This window comes from Myotis daubentonii, chromosome 3 (assembly GCF_963259705.1).
Source record: "Myotis daubentonii chromosome 3, mMyoDau2.1, whole genome shotgun sequence".
NCBI classification, from domain to species: domain Eukaryota; kingdom Metazoa; phylum Chordata; class Mammalia; order Chiroptera; family Vespertilionidae; genus Myotis; species Myotis daubentonii.
In genome coordinates, this window is record NC_081842.1 from 5,590,945 (window position 1) to 5,607,659 (window position 16,715).

General features: G+C 53.6%; 1 protein-coding gene across 3 annotated transcripts in view; it reads left to right on the plus strand.

Moving 5' to 3' along the window:
* Positions 1 to 1,640: 1,640 nt before the first annotated feature.
* Positions 1,641 to 16,715, plus strand: part of IGSF5 (immunoglobulin superfamily member 5) — a 33,708-nt gene continuing 18,633 nt past the window's right edge. The window contains exons 1-4 of one of the 3 annotated variants that reach the window (XM_059686491.1): positions 1,641 to 1,784; positions 5,900 to 5,973; positions 11,212 to 11,529; positions 12,494 to 12,793. In XM_059686491.1, the coding sequence (XP_059542474.1) occupies positions 5,916 to 5,973; positions 11,212 to 11,529; positions 12,494 to 12,793 (676 nt within the window). In that variant the 5' untranslated portion in view covers positions 1,641 to 1,784; positions 5,900 to 5,915. The remainder of the gene's footprint in view (positions 1,785 to 5,899; positions 5,974 to 11,211; positions 11,530 to 12,493; positions 12,794 to 16,715) is intronic. The other 2 variants (XM_059686493.1, XM_059686492.1) reach the window with 2 other exon arrangements.

The window sequence follows — 16,715 nt, forward strand, 5'->3', positions numbered from 1 at the left end:
AAGATTACCAGACTAACCTATGGACTCCCTGAGTATCTGGTTTGCTCACCGTTTTTCTGACCAGCTCCTGACATAGGGCTTTGTAGAAAGGAAAAAGAAAAAAAAATCTTTTCTCTATCCTCTTATGTCCAGTGGCTGGGGCTTGTGAGTTAAAAAGTCAGATTAACTGGAGAAAAAGTTTATTTTGCATGCATATAGGACCAACAAAGAAGTAATTGGCTCATTTAGTGGTTAAAGATTTATATCCCTAATTTAGTAGGAAAAAGGGAACAGGTGGGGGGGGGCGGCGGGCGGAAACAGGCTTCTTATGGGACGAAAACATAAGTTTCTTGAGGAAAGATAAATAGATTTTTAGGAGCACGGACAGGAGGTAATAACGTGGGAATGTTTGTCTAATAGGTCCTCGTGGTCTTTCCGTCTTCAGGACCGTAAACTCCCAGGAGAAGGGAGGTGGAGTGGGTCTCTGCTCTCCCTCTGGGAGTAGATCTTGGGAGAAGAATAATTTATGGCAGCCCCAGTGCCCAAAATTGCTGCGCTGAGGCGCTGTTTTCCCTTCATCTGTTGAATCTCAAATGTCTTCAGCTTAAAATAATCTTTCTGCCAAAGTGACTATTTTGGGGCCCCATATTCAGACCTCATTCAGGGTCTCATTCTAAATACATGATTCTCATTTCTGTTGGTCCCTGTATCTGTGTAGACGCCCTTGACCCTGAGTCCCTCACAAGATTAAAATGTAATGGGGGAGCCCAGCTGGTGTGGCTCAGTGGTTGAGCATCGATCTATGGACCAGGAGGTCATGGTTCGATTCCTAGTCAGGGCACATGCCTGGGTTGTGGGCTCCATCCCCAGTGTGGGGCGTGCAGGAGGCAGCTGGTCAATGATTCTCTCGCATCATTGATTTCTCTCTCTCTCTCTCTGCCTCTTCCTTCTTCTCTGAAATCAATAAAAAAATACTACAAAAAAGTAATGGGAAGACAAGCCAGATACTGGAAAAGAACCATGTAAGAGAGGACCATTCAATATGGGGTTACTCACCAGGACTTAGGGCGATGCCTTTTTCCAGAAATTGTCACAACCCTCGGGACAGCCAAGTTCCTTTGTTTACACCTGAGGGGCCGGGCGTGGGGCCTGGGAGGCCCCAGCAAACTTCCTACATAACAGCTCCGAGCTGACATTCACAGGAAACTGATTCACTCCTCAAGGTGGCCACAGTCCAGGGCTCCGCACCCCAAGGACTCTCTTGTTTTTCTTTCACAAAGAACCCGTTCTTGTGCGTGTGGAGGTGCCGGCAGGGAACCGGCTTCTCCAGTCCCTGGCGGTGCCAGAGGCCACAGGGCGCAAGCTTGGCTGGGCTGCGTCCTCGGGGCGAAGGGCCTGGCAGCCTGCAGCGGTGGTGGAGGACGGTGGGCCGAGGGTCTGGGCTCTGCAGGGCTTAGAAAGGCCCGAGGAGGAGCAGCCCCTGCAGCCGACGAGGTCCGTGCCGGCCCCAGGCCTTGGCATTTGGGCCGGACTTCCTGGGCTGCTGCCGGGGGCTGGCTAATGATTACCAGGAAACATGCTGGCACGCCCGCACCTTCGGGGAGCGAGGGCCCGCGGCCGGCGGAGGCTGCCTCTGCGTTCAGAGCCTGGCCTGTGACGTGACAACCCTTTCGTGAGCAACTTCCTGCTCAGGGCCGAGCCCGGGTCAGGGTTCTCTGTGGCTGATTGAATTGTTCCTGTGTTTGTGCAGAGACAGGACAGAGGCCAAGACGGCTGCCGGAGCCTGGAGAGATCTACCTGCGGAGGTAAGACGGCCCGGCCTGGGGTCCCGGACAGGTGCAGTGGGACCTGCCCAGGTGCTGGCCTCTCCAGGGAGCAGGACACCCGCTGTTCTCCCTGGGAAAGTGTTGGGCGATCAAAACCTATCCTGGCTCCCCCCTCCCGCGGAGTTAAACATTGAAAGGCGGCGGCTCTGAGGGTGAAGGAATTTGAGACGATGTCTAATCAGGAGGGCGTCCCTGTCCCAGCTCTCGGGGATGCGCTGAACGCCAAGCTGGGGTGGGACGGGGGAGGTCAGGCGTCCACGCCGGAAAATTACTGTGACTCCCTGTGCCCAGACACACTTTTCCCGGCGTTTGATTCAGTGCCTGAGGAGAGGCCTGTGGGCGGGAGATGGCAGTTCTGAGGCTGCCCCGAGTCTGATAGGTCTGCGTGGTCTTTCCGTCTTCAGGATCATAAAAGGAATTGGGCTGTTCCAAGGGTTGTGACAACTTCTGGAAAAAAACAGCAAAAACATCTGCCCAAACCCGGGTGCCGCGGCACCTCCCAGTGCGGGGCACGCAGAGCGGGGGGCACTGAGGGCCCGGGGGCGTTGGTACCCTCTCGGAGGCACAGTGGTTTGCAGCAAGCCAGTTAATGCTCACGCACCAGACAAAGCGCTTCTTCCTTTTTCGGCTTGAGGTTTCTGCTGCCAGAGAGGGACGGTCTCCTTTGGATGTTCTGGTAACAAGCTCTGTCCGAGAGCCCGGGAATAAGCATTTGTGCGTGGGGTGGTTAAGGGAGAGGGTCAAATTCTTCCCGAGGTGACTAGCTGGGGGCGTCCGATGATTCGAGTGTTTTGGACTCCTCGGGGCTTTAAGGAATTGGTTGGGGGTTAAATCCTGTCTATTTGATACAATTTAATAAGATTTAAGACTTTCAAGAAGACTTTGAAATTTTTCCACTAAAAGTAGGTAATTCAAGTCTTCTCCAATGAAATGAACGAGAACTTAAAATCCAGGGACCCGTCAGACTGCTCCATAGAGATAGTGACTTGCACATTACCCGGCGCAGGTCTTCATGCACTTAAATGGCTCGTCTGGTTTTAGTTCACACTTGAAATCAGCTTTATGACAGTTCCTTCCTGCACACACCCTTCCCATCAAACCCGCGTCAAACACACCCTCAAAACCCCCCCAAAACCCTCAAAAACCCTTTTCCGTGCTCTCGCCGACCCTACACCATCGTCCTGGGCTCTGCCCGGCTCCTCAGCAGTGGAGCCCCGACAGAGAACCAGCGAGAGGGTGTGTGGGGCGGTGGCGGGTGAGGCATTAGTAAGTTGTCATCGTTCCTAGCGGGCAGCCTGACTGCTTATCAGTGACGGAGGCGTTTGCTGGTGACCTTTAGCTGCTGCCCAGGTCTCCTGGGCACGGGGCGTGCACTGCTCATTGATTGCTCTCGGAAAGCCGTGTCACCGTGTGTGACTCAGGGCTCCGTTTCCCCCTGATCCTCTGCTGGGGTCTGGCATTCCAGACGATTGGTGGTGATGGGTTGGTGGTGATGGGTTGGTGGTGATGGATTGGTGGTGATGGGTTGGTGGTGATGGATTGGTGGTGATGGGTTGGTGGTGATGGGTTGGTGGTGATGGGTTGGTGGTGATGGATTGGTGGTGATGGATTGGTGGTGATGGATGTGTGGAGCTGTGCTCGCTGAACCTTGGAAATGGGTGACTTGATTGGGGATGTTGAGCCGATCTCAAGGGCTGTGATTTCGGTTTGGTGTGTGCACAGCTGCTGCCAGGCGTACAGTGTCAGAGGGGTTTGCTGAGTCCAGTTCAGATCACGGCAAGGGGCGGGGCTCCACACGGGAAGGCCCCCAGCCCAGATACTGAACCTCATGCCCGGACACGAGAGGTTATGGTCACGTACCTGCTGACATCTGCTTCCCAGAGGCATCAGAAACGGGGGGCGGAAACCCGTGTTCCTTCTCATGGGCTGTGACTATCCAGTACCACACATGCATGTAGCACGTGGTCCCATGTTCCTTCTCATGGGCCGTGGCTACACAGCCCTACTTGCACATATAACACACGGACCCATGTTCCTTTTCATGGGCCGTGACTACCCAGTACCACACATGCATGTAGCATGTGGTCCCAGGTTCATTCTCATGGGCCGTGGCTACACAGCCCTACTTGCACATATAACACACGGACCCATGTTCCTTTTCATGGGCCGTGACTACCCAGTACCACACATGCATGTGGCATGTGATCCCATGTTCCTTTTCATGGGCTGTGACTACCCAGTACCACACATGCATGTAGCATGTGGTCTCAGGTTCATTCTCATGGGTGGTGACTAACTACCCAGTACCACACTCACATGTAACACACAGACCCATGTTCCTTCTCATGGGCTATGACTACCCAGTACCACACATGCATGAAGCATGTGGTCCCAGATTCCTTCGCATGGGCTGTGACTACCCAGTATCACACACACATGTAGCATGTGGTTCCATGTTCCTTCTCATGGGCTGTGACTACCCAGTACCACATGCACATATAACACGTGGTTCCAGTTCCTTCTCATGGGCTGTAACTACCCAGTACCATATGCACATATAACACGTGGTTCCATGTTCCTTCTCATGGGCTGTGACTACCCAGTACCACATGCACATATAACACGTGGTTCCATGTTCCTTCTCATGGGCTGTGACTACTCAGTACCACATGCACATGTAACACGTGGTTCCATGTTCCTTCGCATGGGCTGTGACTACCCAGTACCACATGCACATGTAACACGTGGTTCCATGTTCCTTCGCATGGGCTGTGACTACCCAGTACCACATGCACATGTAACATGTGGTTCCATGTTCCGTCTCATGGGCTGTGACTAACTAGTACCACATGCACATATAACACGTGGTTCCATGTTCCTTCTCATGGGCTGTGACTACGCAGTACCACATGCACATGTAACACGTGGTCACGTCCTGAGTGTTGCTGTGACCCCTCGCACTGCTGCTGTTTCACTGAGCACCGTGTGGGAGGCGTGTCCCCCAGATGCCGGTGTGGCGGGCATTTCCCGGTGCCCATTTCAGGGCTTGTATTTCTGCTCATGAGCCTGTCCCCGCGGCCTGTAAGACAGGAAAGGGGCCGGAGCCCTGGACTGGGTGTCAGCACACTGCAAGAATCCCGCACGGGGCTCTGATGGAACCGGCACCCCATGTTCTCCAGGAACGTGTGGCTGTGAAATCGGGGTGACCCCGGGTCACTGTGCCCCACATGGTGGTGGTGGTGGAAGAACGTGTGCAATAGAGACCTTTTCCTCAGGTGAAGGGGGAGCTGGCTATGGTTTTATTATTTTTGTAGACGGTTCAGGATACGCTCGGTGGGTGATGTAGCCCTGACTGCTTCAGTGAGCCCAGAAGTGCTGGTGACTGCCTGGGGTAGGCCCGTCTGTGGGAGAAGGGAAGAATAAGGAGAAAAAAATGCAGAGATGGAGGATGAGCAAGAGGGTCACCAAAGAGCAAAGGGTTGAACGGGAGGGCCGAGAGGCGTACGTGGCGGGATCCCCAGCGGCTGAGAGGACCTCATTCTGTCTCCTCTTGACCTCCCCTACCTCTGACTTCTCCCCTCCCACCCCTCCCTCTGCCCCAGCCCAGAGCCCTCACTGCAGTTCCTCACGTGTGTCAGTCACCATCCGACCCCAGGGCCTTTGCACCTGCTGCTTCTCTGCTTGGGAAGCTCCTGTGAGGTATCCACATTGTGTCACCTCCCCTGGGGCCTCCCTGTGTGAAGTGACAGCCAGCCCACCACCCTCCTCACACACTTCCCCTCCTCTGTTTCTCTCCACGCCTCTTGCTGCCCTCTCACACGCTTGTGATCTGTTCTTCCTCTTGTCGCCTGCTTTTCCTTTTGATCATGTAAGCATGTCGTGCGCAGGAGTTTCCTTTCTCAGCGATCCAAGCGTCACGGTGGCAGCAAATTGCTGTAAGTCCAGGCTGTCACACTGTGGTCCTAGGGGAGGCCGGTCCACGGGCCACACCAAGAGTGCTGACTCCTCCGTCCTCGGACGCGGGGCTGGTCGGGCTCTGCGTAGCTGTGCCTGTTACCGCTCCCGCTGGTCAACTGCCTGCTTTCTTTTCTCAGGTGAGGAGATGCCAAGATGGAGGGCAGCTGCCAATGTGTCCTGGCCGTGCTGGTCGTCGTGGCTGGCCTAGCAGGTAGGTCACGCGAGCCTGGTGGGATGACCCACGGCTTCCACGTGGAGGGGGAGGAGGGAGCCCAGGAGGCCCCGGCTGGCGGGTGTGGTGCCAGAGGTTGTTCCTAGGCCCCTCCCACCACGTGCCCTTCCCTCTGGGGGCTCTTCTGGGGGGGGGGCACTTCCTGCTGCACTGACTCAGCTCCAGGGGCCCTGCAGGTGCAGCGGACCCCCAGTTCTCTTCATCGGGGTTTGCGCCTCCTGGCATGTGCCCCCCGGTACCTCTCCACAGCCATTGCTCCTGTTGAATGTCCTGTTCCTCTTGTGTTTCTGTCTGGGCCTCGCCCAGGGTGTCGGTCGGCATGGCCTCGGGGTGTCCCCGGCCAGGGTCCCCCGTCAGACTCTGCCTCGCAGAGCTGAGGTGTGCGGACCTCGGGGTCTCAGAGCAGCTGGGGTTGTCCCCCCAGCTCTGTTGTGGCTCTGTTTGTGGACAGGCCGTCGCTCAGGTGTGCTGTCGTGTTTCCGGCTGGAGTTTGCTCTCCTCGGGGAGTCGTGCTCTGTATGCGGGGGTTTGAGGCCTCGCAGTGGAGAATCTACATGTGGGGACCTGCACAGTCACAAAGGCCTGGCTGGATGAGTTGCCACAAGCCGACACCTCATGTATCAACACTGAGGCCAGGAACCCTCCACCCAAGCTTCCACGTCCCCCCCCCCGCCCCCCCCCCCCCCCCGCAAGGGACCACGGTCCTGACGTCTAACTGCAGACTGTGTTCTGCTGGCTTTGGACTTATATACAGATGAGCTTTGTTTCAGAGGCTAGATAATGTTGTTTTTTAAATAATATATTTTTATTGAACTCAGAGAGGAAGGGAGAGGGAGAGAGAGGTGTAAACATCAGTGATGAGAGAGAATCATGGATCGGCTGCCTCCTGCACGCCCCACACTGGGGATCGAGCCCACAACCTGGGCCTGTGCCCTGACTGGGAATCGAACCGTGACCTCCTGGTTCATAGGTTGATGCTCAACCGCTGAGCATGCCGACTGGACAGGATAATGGTTTTGTTTTTGTTTTTAAACTCTGGCCATGACAACATCGGAAAAATAAAAGGGAGTGGACTAGAAGAGGGGCATGGGTGTGTTACACGCAGTGAGGACTGTGCTATCCACGTTGATCTGGGTTATTTTCATGTGACGTCGATGGGCACCGGGCCGTGGTGTTGACATGTATTTGGGGGAAAGATGTTGAAAGCTCAGCCTGATAGTGCGCAGTGCGGTGCCCAGTAGGTGCTGATAAGTGTGCTTGTCGCGCGGAGAGGGACCCCTCCCCATGCTGTGTGGTGCTTGGGGCTTGTGCAGCTGGCGAACCAGGCTCAGCCCAGTTGGGGGACGTGGCTGCAACCAGGCCATTTCGGCCACGGCGGGCGGCAAGCATTCTCTCCCAGAGGAACGCGGTGCATAGCTTTCCCAGACACCTTTCCTGAAGTTCCGTTTTGAAGGCAGGGATGGCTGAGGCCTGGCGATGGCTTCCCAGGAGGGGAGAGGGTGCTGGGCTAATTCTAGAGCCCCCTGGGCTCATGGGATCCAACCATGATGCTTGGATCATAGCAACAGACGGAGCCCCTCGGATACTTCTTCAGGCAGAGACACCTTCGTTTGCAGGCGTGGCTTTGAGTAGCTGAGGGCTACCCCATGTGCACCCTCCAGCCTCTGCCAGCCTCTCCTCTACATCGTCCCCAGCGTCATGAGGACCCGGGCACTTACTTATTCGCTCAGTGAATATTAACTGAGGGCCCGCTGTGCCCCATTTCGTTGCAGGCACTGGGATGCAGTGATGAGCAAAAGCAGGCAGAGGGCCAACAAAGAGTTGAGAGCCATTGGGGAAACAGGCTCTAATTGATAGAAAAATCAATATAAAATCACCCCTGTGATACTTGCTTCACTCTGAAAGCCGTTATAGAACGATGTAACCTAGATCGGGTGGTCTGGGAAGGCTCCCTGAGGAGGTGACAACTTGGCCGGGTGCTGAGGAGTGAGACGAGCATGCCAGGCTGGCCACTGCCTGTGCAAAGGCCCTGGGGCCAGAAAGAGTTGGTGAGGAAGAGGGTGTGGTTTGGGGCAAAATGAAGTTGATGTGAGACTAGGTAGGGTCTTAGGATGTGGTAATGCCCAGGATTATCTGATCTTTACCCTGGATGATGGATATGTTTAAACGAAGTCTGGGGGGTGTAAGGGGAAGGGGGTTCCTGAACATGCTGGTGTGTTGAGAAGATCCCTCTAATCACACGGAGAGCAGTTTTGGGGGGCGGGGGTGGCACAGCAATGGTGCTGGCACTTCCTGTCGCCCTCAGCAGTGGAGACCCATCTCGGCCACCTGTCCCCCCTTCCCAGCTTCCTTCCTACAGTGGCCCCAGCTGCTGAGGCGTTCAGACGCCCACTCTCACCTTCGGGCGCTGCCTCCACCGGGCAGTTCTCTTCTGCGCTCACCCCACGTTGTTCCCCTTTCTTTGCCTGACTTTGAATTGCCTGCTTTTTTGTTCGTTTCCAGTGTTACCGAAGAGATGGGAGAAGGCGAGGGGTCCTCAGGTGCGGCGGGAGGAGCAGAGGAGGGTGGAGCAGTTGAGGGGTCCATGCCCCCAGCCCCCCACACCGGGGAGGCAGCCGGCTCAGGACGGGCGGGCGGGAGCCACCGGGCTGCAGCTGTGCCCCTGTGACTGGTTTCGGTTTTGCTGATGGCAGGAGGCGGTGAGGAGAAGGGAAGCTTTTCTTTCTTTTTTAAAAAAATATATTTTTATTGATTTCAGAGAGGAAGGGAGAGGGAGAGAGAGAGAGGAACATCAATGATGAGAGAGAATCATAGATCGGCTGCCTCTTGCACGCCCCCTACTGGGGATCGAGCCCGCAACCCAGGCATGTGCCCTTGACTGGAATCAAACCCGGGACCCTTTAGTCCGCAGGCCTACGCTCTATCCACTGAGCCAAACCGGCTAGGACAGAAGGGAAGCCTGTCCTCTTTGCTGAGGTGCCTGTTGCAGTAGGGTCATGGGGGGTGCGGGGGTGGGAGAGCGAAGGGCAGGAGAGAGAGCGGGGGGGGCAGGCTGTAGACAGGCTTTGGGGAATCGGAGAGTGCCGGCATGAATCAGTATCTTGCAGGCAGATAGGATAAGCCCCTCCAGGGGACCTGGTGTTGGGTGACCCCTGTTGCTGGCGCACAGGAAGCCCCTGGGAGGGTGACATTGGTCCGTACCCCTGGCTCTGGCCCTCACTTGCCCTTTCGCTCTACACAGGGAAAGGGAGCAAAGAGGAAGGGGAGCTGTGTGCTGAGGCAGGTGACTTTGATTAAAGCTCTTATTTATAGTTTGCTCATATTTGCTCTGGGTGGTACAGGCTCACGCACACCACCAGCTGATGGGGTGCAGGAGAGAGGAACGCGGCCCCAGGACCCCACTCTTCCGGAAGGGCAGCTTCTGAGTCAGGAGGAGGAGCTGGAGGGCGTTACCTATGGTGGGAGCCCAGACCAGGCTTCGTGGCCAGGGCAACTCAGTGCTTAGGGCTTGGCGCCTCCTGTTTAACTTAAAGGTCAGGTTCAAACTCAGAGAGTTCCCATTTGGTGCGGGCCCCTCCCCTCTCCCTTCCCCCCTAACCCCTCCCTCTCACCCTCTCACCTCCCTAGCTGCAAAGCAAGCTAGGCAGCCTTGGGTCTTCTTGGTCACACGTGCAGCTGGCAGGGCATTTAGATGGGCGTGGAGGGCACAGTGTCTGGAGTGAAATGATCAGCCTGTCACCAGCCGGGAGAGGCCCCATCTGAGCTGTTATTTAAGTCACACTTTCTTTTTTGCTCTCCTGCCCGGAGGCACAGCAAAGAATAGGGAACAGTGGTCTCGCTCACCCAACACAGGAGCAGCCCTACTTACAGCTGACCTTCCCGCAGGTTGGCCTCCATAGAGCCAGTGGCCGCCCCCTTGACCCTGGCTGCCGCTCCGCCCCGTCCTGCTGGCCTTGAACCCTGTCCGTGCAGTGGTTCACTCTTCGCCCTTAACCTGTTCCTGCGGTGCATCCCACAGTGCATTCTGGGAACGCAGGTGAAGTGTTGCTTGTTGTTGTGTGTCCAGCGGTGTTCTTTCTTCCCAGAAACCTTTGGGGCTGTCACGAGATTCTTTTAGAACCCGCCTTACATCTGGTGAGCGAAGGGCTGTGTTGGGAAAGGCGTGATGGAAGCAGCGCTACTTTAATCTCCGATTTTCTTGGCTCATCTTGTCGGTCCACGTGATCCCTTCTTGCAGGTCATGTGACAGTGACTGTCCGCTGAGTGTCTGTGGGTCACGTGAAGGGTTGACCTGGATTTGGTCCTGGACATAAGTCCCGGTGGCACTTGTTTTGCCCCCCGGAGCGTGGGGCGTGGAGAGTGGAGATGACTTGTTGCGTGAGCCAGGACGCTCATTCTGGAGTCCGTGGTCCCACACTCCGGCGTGTGGAGTTTTAAACTCAGCTAGATGCGGCGAGACTTTCTGAGGGGCTGCCCAGTGCATGCCTGGGGCGTTCTCACGAGGGCATCTCGCTCCCTCCATCTTTCTGCCCTTTATCCCTCTCCGTCTCGTCTAGTCCTTAGGAGGAGGGCGAGGCCCCAGTGACAGTACCATCTTCTTGATGCTTCCAGATGACTTTCCATGACGGTATATGCAGGACCCAACCTCCATCCCTCTCCAGCTGTTTTCCTTCCCTCCCAACCTTGCTTATCCTCCAGCCACAGACACTGTCCTAAGGGCCCATGTGGGGACTCTCAGGGTGCACGGGGAAGGCATGGGCCATGATCACAGCATGTCAGGGTCCCCAGGCTCTTTGTCCCCTCCCAGCCCTGGGAGAAGGTCCCCCTCATTTCACCAGGAGGAGAAATGCTCATTTCATCGTGAGGCTGAACAACTTCCCTGCAGCGACAGAGCCGGGCTAGTGGTGGCTCTCTGGGCCACGCTGGGGTCAGATCCTTGAGGTCACATCCCGCAGGAAGAGGAAGAGGGGCACTGCTCCCTCACTGCCAGCCCAGCTGTGGCGCGAGGAGAGGGCTGTGGGAAGGAGGGATGGAGTGGCTTCCTGTCCACGGGCAGCTCCTGATCATCTGGGAGACCTGGTGTTGGGACCAGTAAGACCTGGGATCTGAGCCATAGGACAGTCACGCGGGGCTCACAAGTTGTATGCAGGAGGGTTAAACTCTACAGTTGATCGATACCGATTCATTCACTTACTTGGAACACGGGGTGTCTTTTAGCCTTTGGATCCAGCTACCAAATCATAGAAGGACCCAAGAACGCCACCGTGCTGGTGGGCCAGGAGGCCCGCTTCAACTGCACCGTCTCACGCGGCTGGAGCCTCATCATGTGGGCTCTGAACGGCACGGTGGTCCTGAGCGTCACGCCCATGGGGGTCATCATCACCAGCAACCACTTCACCTCCAAGAACTACACGGAGGGCGACGACTTCATCTCCGAGATGATAATCCACGACGTGCAGCTCAGCGACGCGGGGCACATCAAGTGCAGCCTCCAGAACAGTGGCCGCGAGGGATCCGCTTTCCTTTCCGTCCAAGGTGCGCATGCGTGCGGGGGACTCGAAGAGGCGCGTTTGGAGTTCATTGGGGTCAGTGTCAGGGAAGTGGAAGGGACCTGCTGAAGTGCAGGCCATAGAGGGTGACCTATGGGCACCTTCGGCGGTGTGACACTCAGTACTCTGAACTGATGAATGAATGTGTTCTCGTATTTATCACCTCCCTCCCCTCTCCCTTTTTTTTTTTTTCTTGGTGTTAATCCTCACTGAGGATATTTTTCCATTGGTTTTTAGAGAGAGTGGAAGGGAGAGAGAGAGACAGAGAGAAACATTGATGTGAGAGCGACACATTGGTTGGTTGCCTCCTGCACGGTATGTGCCTTGACCAGAATGGAACCTGGGACTCTTCAATCTGTGGGCTGACGCTCTATTCACTGAGCAACTAGCTAGGGCCTTTTTTTTTTTAATGTGTGGGTTAGTCATCAGTTAGTGTTACCCTGAGAATTCTTCTGAAGTGTTTGTTGTTGTGTTGTTTATTTCTCTCCTGCCTTCCTCACGGCCTCTGTTTCTACTTTCTTCCTTTCTGTTTCTCTCCCTCCCATCTCTTCTTCCTGTTTCTATGATTAAGACTCTTAAAGACAGGTTTTGTCATTTTCCCATCTCATCCATGTTGGTACCTACTAGCTTTTCTGGAATTATATCCTGGAGGTCTTCTGGGGCAGGTAGAGCGAGGTGGCGATCATTGCCTGTCTCCAGTCTTTCATATGCTTGCCTCTATTTCTTTGCCTACATCATTGTTTTTGACTTTACCCCTCTTTCTTCTGTGGGTCTGGACAGTGCAAATAAAGACATAGATAGAAGCTGAATGAAGGTTTCCCACTACGGCCACGGCCACTCTGGGTTTGGGGAGGCAATACTCCTGCAATGTGATTGGAGGAAAAATGAAAGCAGACCTGGAACAGAGAGGCGTGGCCACTCCTTCAGAATGTTTCTCTTTTCTTCTTTAGTTGTGGGGGAATTGCTCGTTCACACTGACAGTCTTGTAGTCATTGAGGATGAACCTTGTAATGTGACTTGCCGTGCGGTGGGCTGGAACCCACTCCCGGAACTTTTCTGGGAGATCGGTGTCCCCGTGAGCGATTCAAGCTTTCACTCCGTTCTGGAGCCGGACGACCCTCCAAGTGTCCTGAGCATCCTGGCTCTGACGCCGAGAGGCAGTGGGAATCTGACTTGCGTGGCTAAGATGAAGGGGCTGCAGGCCCGCGATTCTCGCACGATAAACCTTACTGTGGCTCCGCCTCACTCGGGTAAGTGAAGACTCCTTGCTTTATGTAAAGCAGGTTATTATTGCATACTTATGTTTTATATGCCCTGCTGCCTAACCTCGATGTTTAGGGATCTTGATTTCAGGTAGGAATGGAGACAAATTACTTAGAGAGTGTCAGCTTAATGACCCTGCAATGTTACTGGATTTTAAAATCCCATCTTTCAAGTATCCACTTACAGATGAAACATCACTAAGAATCTCGACAATTAGTAGCATGAAATGGCATCAAGTTCAGAGATAAATACTTGAATTCAGCGTTTTCCCCCAGTGTTTACCCTTTGTTCATGTTTGATCCCATCCCTGGGCCCGTATGAAGCAAGCTCTTCTAACATTACAGGAGGGTGCCCAGTGCTCTCAGGTTCCTCTCAATCTTAGTGAGATTATAAGGTGGCATTTTTAAAATCTTTATTATTGAAAGCATTACATATGTCCCCCTTTCCCCTAATTCATCCTTTCTAGCCCCCTACCCCAGGCCTTCACCACCCCATTGTCTGTGTCCATGGGTTATGCATGTATATACATACAAGTTCTTTGGTGGATCTCTTCCCACCCCCGACCCCCCACTCCCGTCTTCCCTCTGAGATTCTGTACTATGGCTCTGGAATATGTTATATTTTAAAAAGCTATAAACAAATGAGATCTTGCTCTGGCTGTCTGCGACAGGTGGGGCTAGAGGCAGGTAAAACTGGAAGCAAGGAGGTCCCTGGTAGGCAGTCTATGCGAGAGGAAATGCCCAAAGCCATGGGGATAATTGCACGAGATATTAAGGAGCGAGATGGACAGAACTGGTGAGTAAGTAATTACGGGGAAGAAAAGGAGGAGAATAGGGCGATACCAAGCGTTTCAGGCTTGGTGACTTGCTAGACAGAAGACATAGAAGGGGCACTGAAGTTTGGGAGAGAAGGTGTTGAATGTAGGTTTGGACACAGAGTTCGTGAGGGAGGGGCTATCCAAGAAGAGATGCCTGGGAAGTAGTTGATTCTCTGGGCCTCAGAGCCCAGGAGAAACATCGGGGCTGGACACCTACATCTGGGCATCTTGGTCATAGAGAAGCAGTAAGAATGAGCGAAAATCGCCAACGCGGCTCTGTCTGTGGAGACACGTGAACACCCTCATCTTACACAAGAGGAGAGAAAGGGAGGCCTAGGGCAGTGCTGTGCTGCACCAGGCCATCCCGTGGCCGGCCTTTTCCTGGCGTGAAAACTCCTTCCCTTCAGAGCTTTCAAAGTGTAGAACAAGGCTATAGCCAAAGCAAGGCGATGATGATGGTGATAGCACCGATAACACTAGCAAACAGCACCACAGCGCTTACCCAGTAGACCCTGCTTTAAACCTCTCACCTATTAACCAGACTCGCCTGCACAACCACCCTCTGTGGAGGCTGCTACTGCTGTTGAGAAGGGGAGGAGACAGGGACACAGTGTGTTTGGAGTTTGCCCACATCCCTAGAGCTGGTAACAGGCGAGAGGTGACCCTGCCAGTCTGCCTTCAGAATCTGCTCACCTGTCAACTCTGCCCCCCCCCCCCCCCCCCCGTGTGAGCAGCCACTTGGAGGCTGGAGGAGTATCCTGGGGCCGACGAAACCAAGTATGAGTGGGTGGCTGAAATAACAGAAGTGGATTGTCTCACAGTTCGAGTCTGGACATCTGAAGTCAAGGTGTCAGCAGGGTTGGTTCCTTTAAGAAGTATTTTTATTGGTTTCAGAGAGGAAGGGAGAGAGAGATAGAAACATCAAAGATGAGAGAGAATCATTGATCGCTGCCTCCTGCACACCCCCTACTGGGGATCGAGCCTGAGATCTGGGCATGTGCCCTGACCTGGAATCAAACCTCGATCTCCTGGTTCGTAGGTCGACGCTCAACCACTGAGCCACACCGGCTGGGCCAGGTTGGTTCCTTTTTTTTTTTTTAATAAATATATTTTATTGATTTTTTACAGAGAGGAAGGGAGAGAGATAGAGAGAAACATCGATGAGAGAGAAACATCAATCAGCTGCCTCCTGCACACCTCCTACTGGGGATGTGCCCACAACCAAGGTACATGCCCTTGACCGGAATCGAACCTGCGACCTTTCAGTCTGCAGGCCGACGCTCTATCCACTGAGCCAAACCAGTTAGGGCTGGGTTGGTTCCTTTTGAGGGCCGTGAGGGAGCATCTGTTCCAGGTTTCTCACCCCCTCCACCCCCACTTCCCCACCACCACTTCTCATGGTTGCTTGCCATCCTTGGCATTCCTTGGCTTGTAGATGCATTGCCCTGATGTCTGCCTTCGTCTTCACGTGATAGTCTCCCTGTGTTCTCGTCTGTGTCCAAATTTCCTTTCTTAAAAATAAGGACACTAATCATATCAGAGTAGGGCCCATTCTATATCCAATCTGACCTCACCTGAACTAAACGGTAGCTTCTATACTCTCTTCCCAAATAAGGTCACATTCTGAAGTACTGGGAGTTAGTACTTTAACATGAATTTGAGGGTGGGAGGGGGAGACACAATTCAGCCTGTAAGAGGTGGTCTCCCTGTGAGCTGTGAAAGGCCATTCAGAACCCAGCTGTGCTCAGCATGAGAGGCACTGTGTCCTGCAGGGACTGACCCCCGTGCTGTCCCACACAGGCTCACCCTGACGTTAGGCCCTGGTCTCTGTCTCCAGCTCAGATGCCCCTAGAGGCCAGGCGGCCAACAGAAATGAAAGCGTGAGTGAATATAGGTCAGGGAGAAGGCAGAGCCGAGGGGCCAGACAGCCATCCCATCCGCGGGGAGCAGCGGTATCTGAGCCAGCTGGTGTTGCCCCAGGCCTGGGGACCAGGGCTGCCAGGTCTGTGACCTGCTTCTGGTGCGCCTCAGTGCATCTGAGAGTCAAGGACACAGAAACTGGTGTCCCTTTGATTTTTAAGTCAAGGTAAATTTATTTCAGCTTCTGAAGCGGAAAGGAACTAAGGTTAGCTTCCAGCAAGACTCTATGAGAAGAGGAAGCTGGAATTCAGCCAGCTTGCTCCTCTCCCTCCAGCTTATTATTTTGAAAATTAAAAAAAAAACAACCCAGAAAAGTTGCAAGAACAGGATGGCGAATACCTAGATACAACAAATGTTTACACTTGTCACACTTCCTTCTCTCTCCCCTTTTCTTGTTTTTCTTTCTTTCTTTTTCTTTTTTTGCTGAATGATTTGAGTTAGTTGGAGACTTTATGACACTGCACCCCTAAATACCTCAGCATATGGTTCATGAGAACACAGCCAGTGTGTGTATCCCCAATGCAGGGGGCAGTCAGGAAATTGAACATTGATATAGTACTACTATACAATGTACGGCCCATATTTGAATTTACCCACTTTCCTTTATAGCCCTTCCCCCAAACCAACTTCCAGTCAAAGGCCAAGCATTGACGGTCAGATATTCTTAAGTCTCCTTTCATCTTCAACCGTTCACCCACCTTTTTTGACTTTCCTGATATAAACATTTTGAAAGGTGATTTTTGCAAGATGCCCTTCCATAGATTTGTCAGAGTTTTCTCCAACACGCTTTGATTGAGGCTAAACATTTTTGTCAAGACGTGGGTGAAGTTAGTGGGCACGTGAGGCCCATTTTCTCTCTCCTTGATAGTGTGTTTGATCATTTGGTGAAGATGGAGACCCCGGAGTTCTTCATTGCAAAGGTGCCTTTGCCTTTATAATGAGCACACAATCTGGGAGACTGTGTGAATTTCTTGTTTCTCAGTATTTTTTACCCGATAGCTTTTGCGTTCACCCATAGGTCTCTGCCTGAAGCAATTATTGGTTGGTGGCTATGAAAGAGCGATTTTCCGGTTTCCTCATTTTTCTGTATCTATGAGTTGGCATTCCTCTGTAAAGAAAAGACTTTCCTGCCCCTTCCTTCCTTTTCCTAAACACAGCTTTAGTGCGGACTC